This window comes from Eleutherodactylus coqui, chromosome 1 (assembly GCF_035609145.1).
Source record: "Eleutherodactylus coqui strain aEleCoq1 chromosome 1, aEleCoq1.hap1, whole genome shotgun sequence".
Classification (NCBI taxonomy): domain Eukaryota; kingdom Metazoa; phylum Chordata; class Amphibia; order Anura; family Eleutherodactylidae; genus Eleutherodactylus; species Eleutherodactylus coqui.
This window is the reverse complement of record NC_089837.1, coordinates 131,514,277-131,531,320: the sequence shown is the minus strand read 5'-3', so window position 1 is coordinate 131,531,320 and position 17,044 is coordinate 131,514,277. Positions and strand designations below refer to the sequence as shown.

At 41.2% G+C, this 17,044-nt stretch overlaps 1 protein-coding gene across 1 annotated transcript in view; it reads right to left on the bottom strand.

Moving 5' to 3' along the window:
- The window catches only part of OTOL1 (otolin 1), a 58,818-nt gene that overhangs the window by 23,866 nt on the left and 17,908 nt on the right, over positions 1–17,044 (bottom strand). The window contains exon 5 of the mRNA XM_066603188.1: positions 13,906–14,105. Within this exon, the coding sequence (XP_066459285.1) occupies positions 13,906–14,105 (200 nt within the window). The remainder of the gene's footprint in view (positions 1–13,905; positions 14,106–17,044) is intronic.

The following is a 17,044-nucleotide window of genomic DNA, read 5'->3' as shown; positions in this document are numbered from 1 at the left end:
GGGAATCACCATGATTACTACTGACTAGAGATCTTGGATACAGTAGCATAACTGGTCAGTGCAGGGATTGCCTTCATTTTTGAAGTGATCCAAATACCATTCACTATCCTAGGAGAATAGATTGTTCTCCCCCCCCCCCCTTCCCACCACCACAGTAGCTTGACTAAATCCTTTTTTTTAAAAGTTATTCCAATGAGAGCAATAATGTCTCATACATTCAGAATTTAAGGTAAATTAAAGGGATTGTTCAGAAGCTATACTATTTTTTAAATATAGATCCAAATGTGGAAAAACAATAGAAGTAGTGATGCCTACTCCTCCCCAGCCCCAGCAATCCAGCACTACAGCTCCGCAGTCCTCTCAGCCTTTGTTTGGGAATAGCAGCTACCTGGCCTGGAGAACGGCATCTTACTGCTGAAGTGGTCAGGTGGTTTGGTTCCCAAACAATGACTTGGAGGACCTTGGGGCTGCTGCGCTGGATCGCCATGCCTGGGCATAGGTAGCTGCTGCTACTTTTATTGTTTTCCCACATTTGGTCTATGTTTAAAAAATAGTATAGCATCCAGACAATCCCTTTAAAGTTTTGTTTGCCTGTTCAACTACTATGTTGTGCCACTGCCTACTTGTTTTTTATCACCAGGGAAGGCAATAACTTTACATGGTCAAATCCGCTAACTGCACAGAGCTAATCTCATCCATCTTGTCACTGCAGCTCCAAACATACTTTCAGCGCATGTCCAGAGTGAGAAATGACATATATGCTCCTATTGGTATCTGAGTAACTAGAATTCTTTCTGTACAAATAGAAATGATCCTAGTTCCAGACTCCTGCACCTCTCATTTAGTGCTTTTAAGCCTCCCTCATACATGCGGTGCAGTAAGTGCCGCGATTTAGCACATCAATGATGAGGAACGCTAAACACTCAAACACAGAACAGCTCCCCTAGAAAATCACGGCGCTAAAAAAGTGCTGTCTGTGCGGCTCCCATTGAAAACAATGGGAGCATTATACAGCGATTAGCGCGGTGCTGAAAGTGCCATGCTAATCGTGGTAAAAAGCGCCTGTGTGAGGGAGACCTACTTGCAAGAATATGCTATTATCCTGAGCCTGCATTCATTATTCTGCTGGTTGCTATTGGAAACAGTTGCCAAATTTGTCAAAATTTGACAAGAAATTTAAGACAGTTTTTGGTGCATATTTTCTACTGCAGAAAATCAGCACCAATTGCGTTACGTGTAATGTACCCCAACGCAGGAATCTCATCATGCGATGCTTCAGACAGACATGCCCCCTTCCTCATGTGTAAGGATACGGAGTACCTGACTCTATAATATAAATGTACCTAACAGCATCGCATGTACAACATTATGCAGTAACATTACATTTTTAACTAAGACCGCACTCTTCAATGTTTATATCATATGGGAATATAGTAAATTGCATTGGGTTTTAACTCTCTGTTGAGCTTTCTGGCAGAGGGTTATGCTTGGATACCCAAAAATGATATTCAGACAGAACACACAAAGGAACCATTCACTTTAATGAGGCAAACTTCATTTGATCTGCTTTTCATTTGTTTCCGTCTATTTTGGAGAACACGATAGCGTAGTCTTTTCTTCTGTCTTTTTTTCTCCATAGGGGTGAAAGATACATTCTCATTAGCTTTAATTTTCAAACCTTCCCTCACAAGTTGTTTCCATGGAGGCCCTTGAATAGTAAATTTGTTAACAATCATTTCCATAACGGGGTTTGTGGATCTGTTGGCTGGAGTATGTATTGTCTAAAGCCTGGTTTAGACACAAGGATTATTACTCAAAAGATGTCTTTTGAGTGATAATCGTGTGCATTTACAGGCAAGGTGATCGCTCAAACGTTGAGCGATCACCTTGCGCTCTGCCTGGGGGATGTAGAAGACAAGCGGGGCTGCTTGTCTTCTGCATCCAGCTGTTCTCTGCTCGGAGCGCCCGGCTATTATACAGCTGAGCGCTCCGAGCAGGGGAAGCAGAAGACAGGCGGGGACGCTTGTCTTCTGCACCCAGCTGTTCTCTGTCCAGAGTGCTCAGCTATTATACAGCTGAGCGCTCCGAGTGGGGTATGCAGAACACAGCTGGACCACTGTGTTCTTCATACCCCGGCTGTTCATGGAGTCCTCAGCTGGTACACAGCTGTGCGCTCTGTGTGGGGTATGCAGAACACAGCTGGATCACCGTGTTCTTCATACCCCGGCTATGTTCACAGAACGGGATACAGCTAAAACAATAGTATCAGCTGTATCCCACTGTGAACTCCTGATAAGGCTCATCGTTCTCTTTCAGCATGCTGAAAGAAAATGATCAGCGACTGATTGATGAAAACTGCACGATGTCAGTGCAGTTACATACAACGATTATCGCTCAAAAGGCAGCTTAATCAGCCTTAAGACATTTTGGGCAGGCAATTACTACAGATTTGAAAGCTTGTCAGCAGACACATTGCTGACAGATTAGTTAAAATCCGATAATTCATGGGGTCAGTTACTTTTTCTACAGATCATTATACAGTAGAGGTGTAAAAACATGAATGCACTTCTTCATATGATGGACATTAAAAGAGTAAGCGCTGTGCAGACATTGAGTGAGCACAGAAAGTTGGGTGATTTCAGCTCTGATAACTGCAGCATTGTTAAGGCAGCTCTGGACTATAACTATGGGTCTACCTCAGGATCAGTAAGGCCGTATTCAGATGGCCATGTGCAAGATGAGCCATAATTTATCGGGCACAACTTACATTCGACAATACTTGGACACAGGTCCGTATGCTGTATGATACACCCTTGCAATGGACATTACATGTCCAATTCTAGTCTGTCAGTCAGAGCAGAATAGGTCATACTGTGATTTTTATACACAGAGCACCGTTTTATGAAACATATTTGCTGGTTTGAGTAGCCTCATTACATTTAAAGGATCCAAATTCTGTCCAACTTTACTCAGTTAAAAACACAGTAAGAAACAAAACGTGTCCATGTGAATTACCCCTAAGAGATAAGTAATGCAAAGTAAAGTGTCAATCATTAAAGGCGTTGTCCAGTTGTAAACTATGGAGTACCTATCCGCATGGTAGGCCATTAATAGTAGATCAGCGGGGATCTGCAGCCCAGAATCGCCACCGATCAGTCATTCTCTAAGTCAGTGTGTTCATGTATTGGAGCTGATTTCTATTCCAATGGCCAGGCTTAGTATGAAGGCAAAAACAGATGGGCGCATGCGCTAATCGCTCGCCGCTATGGAGCATATTAGCACATGAACCGGGTTTTTTTCTTTTGACTATTCATACTCAGCGCTGTTGTGTGCAAGTTTGAAAAAAAAAAAGTGGGAAGATAGGTCCTTCCCTATTTTTCTTGCAAGAGAAAGATAGCGCAAGCTCTATGTTTTCTCTTGTGTAGTGTTAACATGTGATAATCCTGATAGTGGAAACAAAGCTATAGAAATCATAGCCCATTATGTGGCTGTTATTTTCATGGCCGCATAACAGGACTAAAACACACCCATGTATTTAAGCCCTAACAGGCAACGTTCCCATTGAAGTGAAAGAGACACAGCCTGCAATACCAAGCCTGGCCACTGCAGATAAACAGAGTTGTGCGCTTCCTGCAGAAATCAGCTCCGAGCAGGAGCCTGGTGAACAGCTGATTAGTGGAGATCCTGGGCAGCAAACCACTGCTGATCTACTTCTGATGGCCTACTTAAAGATGGACCATTAATAGTTTACAACTGGACAATCCCTTTAATGTAGATTCATTCTATATGAAAAGTGTAAAATAGTTTTCAGCATTTGAAATGATTATTCATTCATTGACCTTACATGCATTACGCACACAAGTATAAATGTGACATTTGTATGAATACTTTTTTCACGATGTACAAACTCTTCATCATGCAGTATCCTATATTATTTGACACAAATGATTCATTTTTACATTATACATACTGAACTTTCCAAAAGACGAATTCGTGAGGATGACATCCCACTTATTTATAGCCCTGGTGTCGCTCCATGGCTGCTCATTTCATTTTTATAACCATCCAAACACATTTGTTCCTCTGTGTTCATCCCGAAATTAGCACTTGCTATATCATCTGCCTTCTTGCAGGTTCTTATGCAGAATGTATCGTGCAATAGAATTTTTATCTTCCACACTTGGGTCACGCATCATACATGATTCATTTATTAAGAATATAGTTCAAATAACGTGAGATGCTTAATCTATATATGGCAAATGGAAACCAGATGGAGTGATGCTCACAATAAAACAAAAATACAAAGGCGAATGCGGTGACCCTTCCTAGAGCAGCTTTGAAATGCAGAATTCATTCCAATGGGAGCAGAAATAATCATTCTATTTCGCATATCAAAATTGAAATATATGAGCTTCATATGAGAACCATGGGTGAAACACTGCATGTTTCAGTATCAGTGCATTATGTTCTAGTAATTCCTGCCTTCAGCAAATGTCTCCTCTCATTTTACATAGCAGCATCAATCATTTTTCCCCTTTTCTTTCTCATAATTTTCACTTTGATTTCCTGTCCTATCAGATTCTAAAAAATTCATAAGCATCCAACAATACAAGACACAATGTTTCCATTAAGTGAAGATCAGTTAAAGGAGCCCTGTGCCCATTTTTCTAAACATGTAAAACCCAGTAGGGTATATTGAATAATAGATAGGTGGTTAGACATTGTTATAATGTTATTATGGTTGAAAAAAGAAACATCCATGAAGTTTAACCTTTCTCACTGATATATCATTTGTGATAAACTACTTAGAACCCTTTCTCTTAAAGCTTACACACATTTTCATATGACTTTTCAGAATAAGCTGCCATGAGACGTAACAATACGCCTCGCCACTATATGACTTGTATATGTCAATTTGCCCAGTTTCTTCCAGGCATTCTGTATGTCTAAGTCTCAGTCTTCCCTAAGCTGCTGGGTATAGACTAGCTATTATGATGTCTTCATATACTGCACATATATGGTCTCTTTTTCTCCATTTCTCTGTAGCACATCCTTATAAGTAACAGCAGCATGGAGGACATTATGCAGCTGTACCAAGCGGTGTAGATGAGATTTCAGTGCTAAAGTGCAATAAATCAATTACTAGAAGTTGCAACCCACATGTTTGTGTGTTTCTCTGCCTCCATATCCCTCTAGTGGCTCATTTCTCTTCTCTTACCTCTCCATAGACATCTATGGGCGAATGTCACAATGCCCATCCTCACTTCCTGTAATCCATCTTGATATCTCTGTTATCGGAGATGGACTTCACATGAGAATAAGCAATGGGCAGCAAATTGGAAGGAAGGGAGACACCTAGTGGTCAGCACTTTAGAGTGATTTTTCAGAACCAAAACATCATACTAGGTAAAGAAAATAATTAGCACTGTTGCATGCTAGCAGATTGGCTATCACATTAGCATGAGTTTGTTCAAAAAGCAGTGTCTATTTAAGATGAGCATCTAATCCTTTTGTAATGTCATTGTATCTGCCATTTCTATCTTTTGGGGTAGGGCGGTTCATTTCTTTGATTACTTTCCTGTATTGATGTACAGTATAAAACACCTTTTCTCCATACTGAGTTTGAATTCTACCAGGTTGCAATGCAGTTTCTTTTATTTTTAGATGACTTGGACAATCCAAACACATAAGTGGAAAACATTTTCAGTCATAGAATGGTAGAGGTGGAAAGGACCTCCAGGGTCATTGGTTCCATCCCCCTGCTCAGTGCAAGATCACTAAATCATTCCACACAGATATTTGTTCAACCTTTGTTTGAACACTTCCATTGAAGGAGAACTCACCACCTCCCGTGGTAACCTGTTCCACTCATTGATCACCCTCACTGTCCAATATCTAATCTGTGTCTCCTTCCTTTAGGTTTCATCCCATTGCTTCTAGTCTTTCCTTGTACAAATGAGAATAGAGCTGATCGCTCTGCACTGTGACAGCCCTTCAGATATTTATAGACAGCTATTATGTCTCCTCTTTTAACCGTTCCTCATAGGACATGATTTGCAGACCGCTCACCATCTTGGTAACTCTTCTCTGAACTTGCTCCAGTTTGTCTATGTCTTTTTTAAAGTGGGGTGCCCAGAACTGAACACAGTATTCCAGATGAGGTCTGACCCACAGAATTTCCACCCGTGCCCGCCTGCAAAGGATTGCATTACAATGCAATCTCGCAGAGGCCTCCACAGAAATGTCACTCCCGGCGCGCCGGCTCCACTATGCGCATGCGCCGGCGGGACGGCAGCCAGTACATCACAGGGCCGGAGCTGCAGGAGCAGGTGAAAGCCGCACTGGTCCCTGCAAGAACACGGGTTGGATCCCTCTGCGAGAATACTCACAGGGGATCCGACCCGGCCATCTACAGGCGGCCTAAGAAAGAGTCCTAAGACCTGTTTTAGACTAACTAATGTTGCACCGTATAAGTAGTAAATAACTGCTGAAATTTAAATGGAGCACTTCTTGGATTTCTATCTGTATATTAAATCTGTATTATGAGTCTAACCTATTCACTCCTACTACCATATTTCACTGAAAAAAAGACACTGTCTTATATTAATTTTTGCCTCAAAAGTGGCACAGTGACTTATTTTTGGGGGGTGTCTTATAATACTCACTTAACAGCCAGTGTTCGGGTCCCTCGTGCTGGTCTCCGTGGCTGCTGCCGGGTTTTCCTGCATGCCGACAGAGCAGTTATTCCTGGTAGCAGGGCTTGAATACCCCGCCTCCTGCAAGCTATTGCTCTGATTGGTTAATAGAGTGCCACGTCAGCCAATGAGAGTCGGCGCTCAATTAACCAATCACAGCCATTCATTGAATGACACCATGGAATGGTTGTGATTGGTTAATCGAGCGCTGGCTTTTATTGGCTGATGCAGCACTTGATTAACCAATCAGAGCATTACCTTGCTAGAAGTGAGGTATTCAAGCTCCGCTACCAGCAATAACTGCTTCTTCGGCGTGCCGGAGGACACAGCAGGCTTATTCCAAGGCCATACCCTCCCCCCACAGCCCCACCTTTGAAAATTAGGGTAGGGCTTATTATCAGAGAAACACGGTAGGTGCAATATCTGCGTGGAGTTCATGTGCTCTCCATATGGTTGCGTGGGTTTCCACACATACTGATAAGTTCTGAATTTTTTCTAACAACTTTATGTGTGTTTGACATGAAAATAGTTACATTATGAGCCCAACAGAAAATGAAGAGTATGATTTGTGTACACAGCTGCAGGATATACTGGTGCTATGGTATAGAAGCAACCGAAAAGATGATTTATACCTATGCTCTCTAGTGGATGCATTTATAGGTGTGCCTTTTTCTTTAGACATTTTGTTATATTGTCCTGATGAAGAGGCCTTAGTAGCCTCAATAGCTTGCTGCAACCTTGTTTCTTTTTGTAAGATATTAGGCCGAGTTCACACGGGCGGATTCCAATTGCAGAATCCGCAATCGGCATCCACGCGGAGGATCCGCGGCCACTGCAGGCAATGAACAGCATGTACTTTCGCTTTTTTGTTCACAGTCGGAGATATGAATTGCATATTCTGCAAACGGAAGAAAAAGAATCGCAGCATGCTCTATTTAGCCGCAGACTCCACACGGACGACCTCCATCGAAGTCAATGGAGGCCATCCTACCTGCAGCCTACATGCAGTTAACATTGCATATGGGCTGCGGGTACTCACATCATCGCAGGAAATACAAATATTGGACAAACAAAAACTGTACTGCGCATGATCGACAACGAGCCGCCGCGGTCATCCGCAATACAGGAAAATAAGGTAGGCAGGGTCACCGGCCTTAAAGAGCATCATATATATAAGATTATTTTGCTTCTCTTACTGAGAGTAAGAACATTTTCTTCTACTGACTAACACAGTACCAAATATTTTTGTTTTTTAGCAACAAAAAGTAAATGCTAAATATCCGAATACTTGTTCTAATGTAAAATAAAGAGAAGTATAAGGGCCTTTTACATCATGAAGTTCATCCTATATATGTACTCTTGAGACATTTCTTTCTTTTAATAATTATATTAGTTTGTTACTTTTTCTCAAATATGTTGTTATTACTGGTCGCAAGGACAGCACTGATGAAAAGATCAAAAAAGGGGCACTCATAGAGTAATACTGGCCCTTTTATTCCATTTTTATAGCAAATTTGGGGTTCGCATATTTAACCCTACATGGTTGTTTAGATAAAAAAAGATATCCATCTGTAACAATAGAGATTATTTTAGTAAATACTATGTTTCATATTTCCTACACTATATTTTATTTTAATTCCATACATACTTGCCTTATCTTTGGTGATTAAAAATGATCATTAAGTATTTTGCTGCTTATAAAACAATGATTAAAGCTTCAAAACTTTATTTGCCTCCCAATAGATATTCATTGGGCATGACAGACTCTTGAAAGTCAGTCCTTTCTAAGATACACTGTGTTGCTTAATTTACATGAACAAATGAGTGTAGTGTTCAGGATCAATATTACAGTGGTGAACATGCTGTGATAAGCCTCTGCCAGTATGTTCTCCAGAGATCAGGGTGACTCAGAAGTCAGGCAAGATCTCAGAACTGTTCAGTGGAGTATCATTCTCTAAGAGCTAAAGACCCAGATGGATCACAAATGAAATCTGTCCCATTGACTTTTCTCTCTTACAAGTTACTTCCTTTTTTTTCTTCCAACTCCCTGAATGCTTGCGAACAATCCCTGTCATTGTAAATAATGTGCTTCTCAGGTAATTACCAAGGTTATGGACTCTGAGACTTAATAGGACTGAGTATCAGTTTAAAAGCTGGTCACAGTGGGTCCATTACCAAAACACTAGACACATTCCAGCTAAAAATGAAAGAGGGGCTTGTGTTGGAAACTGCAGATGTACTGCAATAGTACACCAATCAGCCACAACATTGAAACCACCTGCCTAATATTGTATACCACCCAGCTACGTAACCCCAGTGCAGTGCAATGAATTCAAACACTTTTCTATCATTGCTGGCATTAACTTTTTAAGCAATTTGTGGCAACTTCTGTTGGATCAGAATGAGCTAGCCTTCACTCTCTATCAGTGAGTCTTGGGTGCTTATGACCCTGTTGTTCTTCCTTGACCATTTTTGGTTGGTACTAAGCACTGCATACTAGGAATACCCACAAAACCTGCTGTTTTTGATGTTTTAACCCACTCATCTTGTCATAACACTTTAGTCCTTCTGAAAGTTGCTCAGACCCTTACTCTTGCCGATTTTCCTGTTTCAAACACATTAACTTAAAAAAATAAAATAAATTTATCATTTGTATAGCACCAACTGATTCTGCAGTGTTTTCAAGTAATTACCCCCCACCAAGCTGGGTGCTCATTTTACCAACCTTGGAAGGATGCATTTTATCGACCTTGAGCCAGCTACCTGAACCATGCATGGATTGAACTCGCAACCTTCAGGTCATGAGCGAGAGCTTAGAACTGTATTTCTGCTGCCTTAGCACTCTGCACCACACAAGGCAACTTCAAGAATTGGCTGTTTACTTGCTGTCTAATATATCACACCCCTGGACCGAAACTGTTATCACACAATAGTCAATGTTCAAAATAGTCAATAGTCATTTCACTTGTCAGTGGTTTGATGCTATTGTTGATCAAGGTATATTGTTTTATTGTAAATATGTGAGCCTCAAATAATAATAAATAAGGAGCGCTCCTCAAATACATCACAACCGTATCAGGATATTTGTAATAAAGCTGGTAAACATTAACTTTACAAAGTTTGTTTTATACATATTTTTCAGCTACACAGCATTTATTTATCACACCGTAAATAATAAATAAGAGCGTGTATGAGTTCCTAGTCTACCACATATAGTAGAGTCTGACTCAAAGCCACTAAGATTGTTGTACAATTTACCCTAGCAGGATGTGGAGGATCAGAAATTGTATTCTCATAGTCTATTAGGGACCTAAGGGATGTTTACATAGAGCTTCAGTCTTCAAATTTGGCCAAATCCGTCTAATTGCCTTACTAAGTTATACAAGTATTAACATCCCTGCAATATATTGTTATATCTCATGAAAAGGAAACAATTATTATCATAACCTCTTATTATCATTCACGTTGGACAAACAGTGTAATTAGAAGAGATAGAGATGGAATAGATAAAATAAGAATAAGGCAGAACATAGACAAGTGAGATCTTTCTGATTCCAGAAGTGGGCATTTAAACAAAATCTCCAGAGAACATAGCATATCAATGTAATAGCAAAAAAGACAGAAGGATTCTATTGTCACTGGCACATATAATAGGACTATAGCTTCTTACACACAAGAATGAGTGTCCTTTTCAGGGTTGGAAGCTGTGATGTGCTCACATGCCCCTAGCCCTATAGTCAAGGTCTGAGCGCTCTTACTGAATAGTGTGCTCAGACTAGCAGGTCACAGATTGTGCTATGTAAAATGAGCATTCCCCATTACAATGCTAAACTATTGTTCACATAATGCAAATCAGCCAACTGCATAGAAACTAGAAAACTACATATAAAATAAGCACTGTGCATCAACATGTCTTACGGTACCTTATGCCTTTGCTTTTTAACATGAATACAGTTCTTGAAAGGAACATTGGAATATCCATTATGGACTTTACTAAGAAGCATTCTATTTAATTGTTTCCCTCATATGTATTTAAACCAATAGAATGGAGAGTTGAAGAAATCTACACCCAATGATTGGACAAGTCTTTTAAAGGTAATACAAATTACGATGAAATCTGAGGCAATGCTCCTCCCCACCCTACTATTCATTACTCTACCTCCTCGACCTGCTTAAAAAAAAAAGCTAGAGTTTACTGGGTTTACTACACTCATAGCCACTGGAGATGGACATTAATGTGAATAGCAAGTGTTACTGTTATTGTAGAAAACTGAAAAATCATCATGTAAAAATGTGCATAAAAAGTTTAAAATATTCATAGAAAACGTAAAAACATTGAGGCCGAAAAAAGACTAAAGATTAAATTGAACCTCTATTGCAAGGCTGTACAACTCCAGCCCTCAGGGACCACCAACAGGTCATGTTTTCAGGATATCCTATAGTAAGAACACCTGTGACAATGTCTGAGGCACCGACAATAGTTACATCACCTGTGCAACACTGAGGAAATCCTGAAAACATGACCTGTTGGGGTTCCTGAGGACTGGAGTTGTGCACCCCTGCCTTATTGTTACAGTGTTAATCCAGGGGCAAACTAAAAGAAAATGTTCTTCCTGACTACATTTAAATGTAATTTGATCAATGCTGGTTTATGGCACAGTATGCGGTTGTGTCCAGTCATCCAAAAATTCAGGGATAAGGTTTATAACTTAATTTCTCCAATGAGCCTAACACTTCAACATGAAATTGGGATGTCAGTCTTTCATGTAGACATAGAAAATTATTCTAATAGCTGATAAAAGCATAATATATCTTAAATTGTTAGCAGCTAAAAAACACCATAATAAATCAATGAATTTTCAAGAACCCACCTACATATTCTTAATGCATAAATATGCTGTATTTGCATTTTTCTCTGCAATGGAATGCCGGGATGTAGACATGCAAGGTCACCATAAAGGGACAAATGGGATGAAGCCATAAGTTATTTATTTCAGAGACAAGACATTGATAATTTAATTATGTTTTAGCTCAAAGTCCAGGAGTTGCGTATGGGGATTAGACAGGATACAATGTTCATCATTATGACTTGTCTGGGATGGTGTTATTGGTCATTTGAAAAGCTATAAGGTAAAAAGGGTTACAGGGTGTCCCAAAAAATATATACACCCTTCGAATGATTATAAAATCAGTGTTTATTAACATACAGTTCATTCGTTGATACAGAAATGAATAATTCTTTTTATCTAATTGTTTTTGTCCACAACTGTTTTGAAACGAGTCCAAGCATTGTACACAACACAAGACAATGGAATCGTAAATCTTTTCATTTGGTATTTGTGCACATGGCTGCCCTCAACTTGTTGACTGTTGCAGATTTTTTTCCATAAACGTAATCTTTTACGTATTCCCCCCCAAAAAGTTAAGTGGAGTGGAGGTCTCTGCTGAACCTCTTCATCCAATTCATCTGTTTGGCAGATTGTCATCAATGTAGGCCCTTACATCATGATGGTAGTGCAGGGGTGCTCCAACTTGTTATAAATAAACCTCCTTACCCTCAAAGTCCTCTTGAATATGTGGCATGACAGATTGCTGTAGCAAGTGCAAGTAAATGGCACCAGTCACAGTAGCAAAACTGAATGGTCCAATGAAGGCTCCCTTTAAAATGTGTGTACATTTTTTGTGGCACTCTGTATATGGTGGTCAGAGTGAATCAATAGATGAATGACCCATCTCCAGCAATCTATTACACATAACTGGCTATTAAATCTTTCAAGAAAAACATTCAGACCCCAACGTATATTCTTGAACTGCACAAACCTTTTCACAAAAAATGACAATATAAGGACATTTATTCGTGAAGAGCTTTTCCGTCATAGAAACTGACAGTATAGCACTAGAATATGCCATCACTTTAGGACTGTGGGCGTCTCTGACTGCCAAGACCGCCCCTGATCATAAGAATAAAGGGGCTTTGAGTTAGGCCTTAGTCAGACGGGCGTTTTTTCGCTCGATTTGCGCATGCGCATGCGATTCGCGCATATATAGAACCAATGGTTCGCTATGGTATCGGTCACATGTCCACTTTTTATGCGGATATGCGATAAATTATAGGACACGACGATTCGCAAATCGCGCCTATCTGCGTTCGGCGTTTTATGTGCGCACCAAAATCATTTTTTTCGCCGGTCAGTCTAAGTTTCATGTACATTTTGATGCGCACGGCGATTTTTCTCCGGTCAGACGGGCGTTTTGCTGCGACGATTAACGCGGCTAGGTGCAGATTTTTACCGCGATTTTTCGCCGCCGGTCACGCGATTTGCGCATGCGCATGCGACATGCGATGCGCAAATCGCGCGAAAAAACGCCCGTCTGACTAAGGCCTCAGCCTGTGATCTCTTGGGCCAATAGCACTTCTATGCGGACAGTTTTTCCCCAAACAGTAGTGCTACTGGCTGCCCATGGTGCAAAGAACTGTAGCACAACCCAATTAATTTGGACCCACATGATCAAAAAACTATTCCCTATCCTAGTCCTATACCATAATATTCAATGGTGGGAAAAACCACTTAAGAGACATGCTTTGCCTACATGTATATGTAGTGAAATGAGATCATGTAAACATTGTGAGTAATGTTAAGCTAACCGAACCAGTTGAACCTTGTGTTGTGTTTTAACTTTGCTGAATGTTTGGTTTGCAGTGAACCCAAACCAAAGAGGATGAGCTTTTTCTTCTCCTGTGGCTCAGCAGTTAGCACTGTTGTCCTACAGTGCTGAGGTCCTGAGATCAAAATTGATAAGATCTGCATGTAGTTTGTATGTTCTCCCTATGTTTTATTATAATCACCTTTACTTATACAGCTCATGCATATTACACAGTACTTCACATCACTTGATATTTTCTGTTCCCATTGGGGCTCACAATCTATGCTCACCTTCTAGTAGGTTTTTGGAGTGTGTGAAGAAATTTATACAAACTCTGGGAGAACATATAGACTCCATGCAGATGTTGCCCTTAGTCAGATTTGAACCTAGGGCCCCACCACTGCAAGGCAACAGTGCTAACTGTTAGGTCTGGCAGACATGGGCGTCGCTCTCTGAGTCTGTGACTGCCTTTTTTCCAGAACTGTCATGGTTAAATTGGTTCTGCCTCTCCCACCTAGCTGCAGATTGTTGGTCATCTCTTCACCACTACATAGAGGCCTCAGACCTGACAGCTCCTGCTGCAGTGTTGGTGTATGAGCCCTCATATATGCACGTGTTGCAGCTGCTCCTTTTGCTCCTGTGTTTGCAGTTAGTGCTTGGTCTTCAGTTTGCTCAATACTTCCAGCCTGTTCCCGAACTTGCTCACTCCTTGGTTCTGCAGACAGCGTAGTGTTACCCAACCTCCTGGCCTCCTGGTGATCAGTCCTGACAGGGTTAATCAGTACTTAGGAGTTTCTAGGAGTCTAAAGTGCAATGCACCGCAGAAGTTTGCAGCTTAGCCACAGATTTTCCAGCAGAATCTGCGTAAAAGAAATCCGACAATGATTCCACCTTGTGATCGTAGCCTAAGGCTATATTCACATATAGGGCATTTTGTGCAGCAACAATTGGCTGTGCATCTGTGTGAAAAGGCACATTTCTTACATGCAGTTTTCGACTTGGACTTTGATGCAGATATAGACATAGATTTCATCTCCTCATTTGCATAAATTGGCATGCTACAGATTTTTTTTGCATCACGTGGATGAGATTTGTTAAAACCTCATCTACAAACCTTGTACTGTAAATGCTGTAGATTTTCTATACAGAAATTCTGCATTTACGCTACCTGTGAGCATACCCTTTAAAGTGTTGGGTAGGAGGTCCGTGTAAACATTTTCCAATAGAACCTTGAAGCCATGTCACTACTGATAAACAATAAAGTCTAACCAAACAGAACTAGACATGGCTGAAGGGGAATTATAGACCAGCAAGTCTAAAACCAACCTAAAGATAGCAGACTAATGTTCACAAGAGGGTTTAAACTGTCAACAACAGAACTTTCACAGATAAGTAGATCTGTCTGTTTGTATAATAGATTGTGTTGTACAATGCTGATGGCTATGTGCCATGATCTCCCAGCAAGACATTAGTGCAAGATACATAACAAGAGCCAGGAGAGAAGAGATATGCAGGACAAAACAATCTACATTTGTCCATGGACATGCACGGAGCTCTCTGTGATGCCAGCCAACTACATTGCTACTTTACAGCCGCCAAAGCATAAAGTAGTGAAAAAGATGAAGGATTAGAGTACAATAAACATAATATGGTTTCTATTCTTTATGAATGCTGTCTATTAAAATGTGTTTGCTAGAATCAAGAGAATCCCTTTAATACTAATATTCTTCCCAGATATGATTTCTGAGGCCCTAAGGCAGTATAGAAGAGCAGTCTATAGCCCATAAACAGTTACGCTACTTGGCTGCAATGGTTAATTTTACTGAGTTTATTAAAAATTTATTGTCAACAAATTTACAATCAGAAGCTCATGATCTCTGCTGTCAGCCAGATATAAATGTATGCGGAATTAATTTCTAACTGGAAGGGATTTCTCTGTCATAAAACATAGCGACCCCTTAGTGATGGCTAAAACATTAAACCAGCGCTACGAACAAGTAATAGGTCCCTGTAAAAATGAAGTCTAAGCAAATTCACTGTAGTTTATGGTGTCGGGCTAGCAGTAGAGGACAATTCAATGCCCCACAGCAGGCATAAGTTTTGGACCATCCTAAGGCTGGTCTCACACGAGCGTGTTAGAGACCGGCCGTGTGGATCCACTGAGTCAACCTACCAGTTTTGGCGTAGAACTAATTCAGAAAAGGATAGCAGCTGACCATTGGCGATCAGAGGCGATGAGAAATGGACCATTGAGAAGCAAAATAGATGGGAAATCTTGCCCTTCACTAGTCAGGAAGATGAGAGGCAACCCTGCCTAGAAGCAGGGTAGGCGCCCTGATAAGAACGGCCCCTCAGTCTTCCTCTCAGCTCTGACTAACCCTGATGGGACACAGAACACATGACTGTATACACCAAAAACAGAGAACAGTAATGGAAATAGTGCAGGGATGGGAAGGCAAAAGGAGAAGTGTATACAGACAAGGCTGAGGAACAGGCAACGGAATACAAGACAGGAGGCATACAAAGACTGGAAGCAGCAAACAAATGAACACTGATAAAATACAGGATAAACACAGATAAGAAGACAGCCACGACATGTTTATGCCTCTGACATCCAGCGACCTATGCTGGGTGTCAGAGGCATAAACACAACAACACTGAGGCAAAGAGAGAGAGTTCCCAGCTCAACTAAATACAGATGTAATTACCAATGCCCTACAGCTGAGCTAGGAGCAGGTAACTATTGAAGTGCTGGAGAGAAGTATGCAGCAATTCAAGTTACAGGGAAATCAGAACGAGGCCCACATCTGCCACAAATAGCAGGAGACAGACAAGTCTGAGCTGCAGTAATTGCGGAGTCTTGTAAGCAATTGATCTACAGTAATATGCGGATCAATCAAATGCACTGGATTACGCAGTTCCACTCACATTAGCAGGTCGGAAATGCAAAATCCGCTCACTGAAAATAGAATGCAGCATGTTCTATTTTACAGCTGAATTCGGGACATAGAGCCCATTGTGCTCTATGGTCATGTATATGCCAGCAGCCCATAGGCAATTATATTGCGTATGGGCTGTGGGTACCAGTGGCAACGTTAAGCAACAGCGCTGGAGATTTTTTTAAAAGTTATACCGCGCATGACCACCTGTGATCAGTACACGTTCATGTGCAGTAAATTATGCGTCTGTCCGCATGGTGACAGTGAAGCTTGCAGTTGGAATCCACTGTGGGCCTCCGCAAGCAGATTATGCATATGGCCATGTAAGGCCATCCTAACAGCCAGCCACACATAATAACACAGACATATGTCCATGTAGTTCAACCTATTTCCCCCCAATGTTGATCCAGAGGAAAGGGGAAAAAAAGTTATTGTTACCCAATAGTTTCCTATATAGTGTGTAATGGTGACATGTATTTCCCTGCCCATGTGCATAATCTTACATTAATCAGTGTTAAATAGAGATGAGCGAGTATACTCGCTAAAGGCAATTGCTCGAGCGAGTATCTCCCCCGCTCGAGACAAAAGGTTCAGGTGCCGGCGCGGAGGAGCGGTGAGTAGCGGCTGTCAGCAGGAGGGAGCGGGGGGGAGAGGGGGAGAGAGGGAGAGAGAGATCTCCCCTCCGTTCCGCCCCGCTCTCCCCCGCAGCTCCGTGCCCGCTGCCGTCACCCGAACCTTCGGTCTCGAGCGGGGGAGATACTCGCT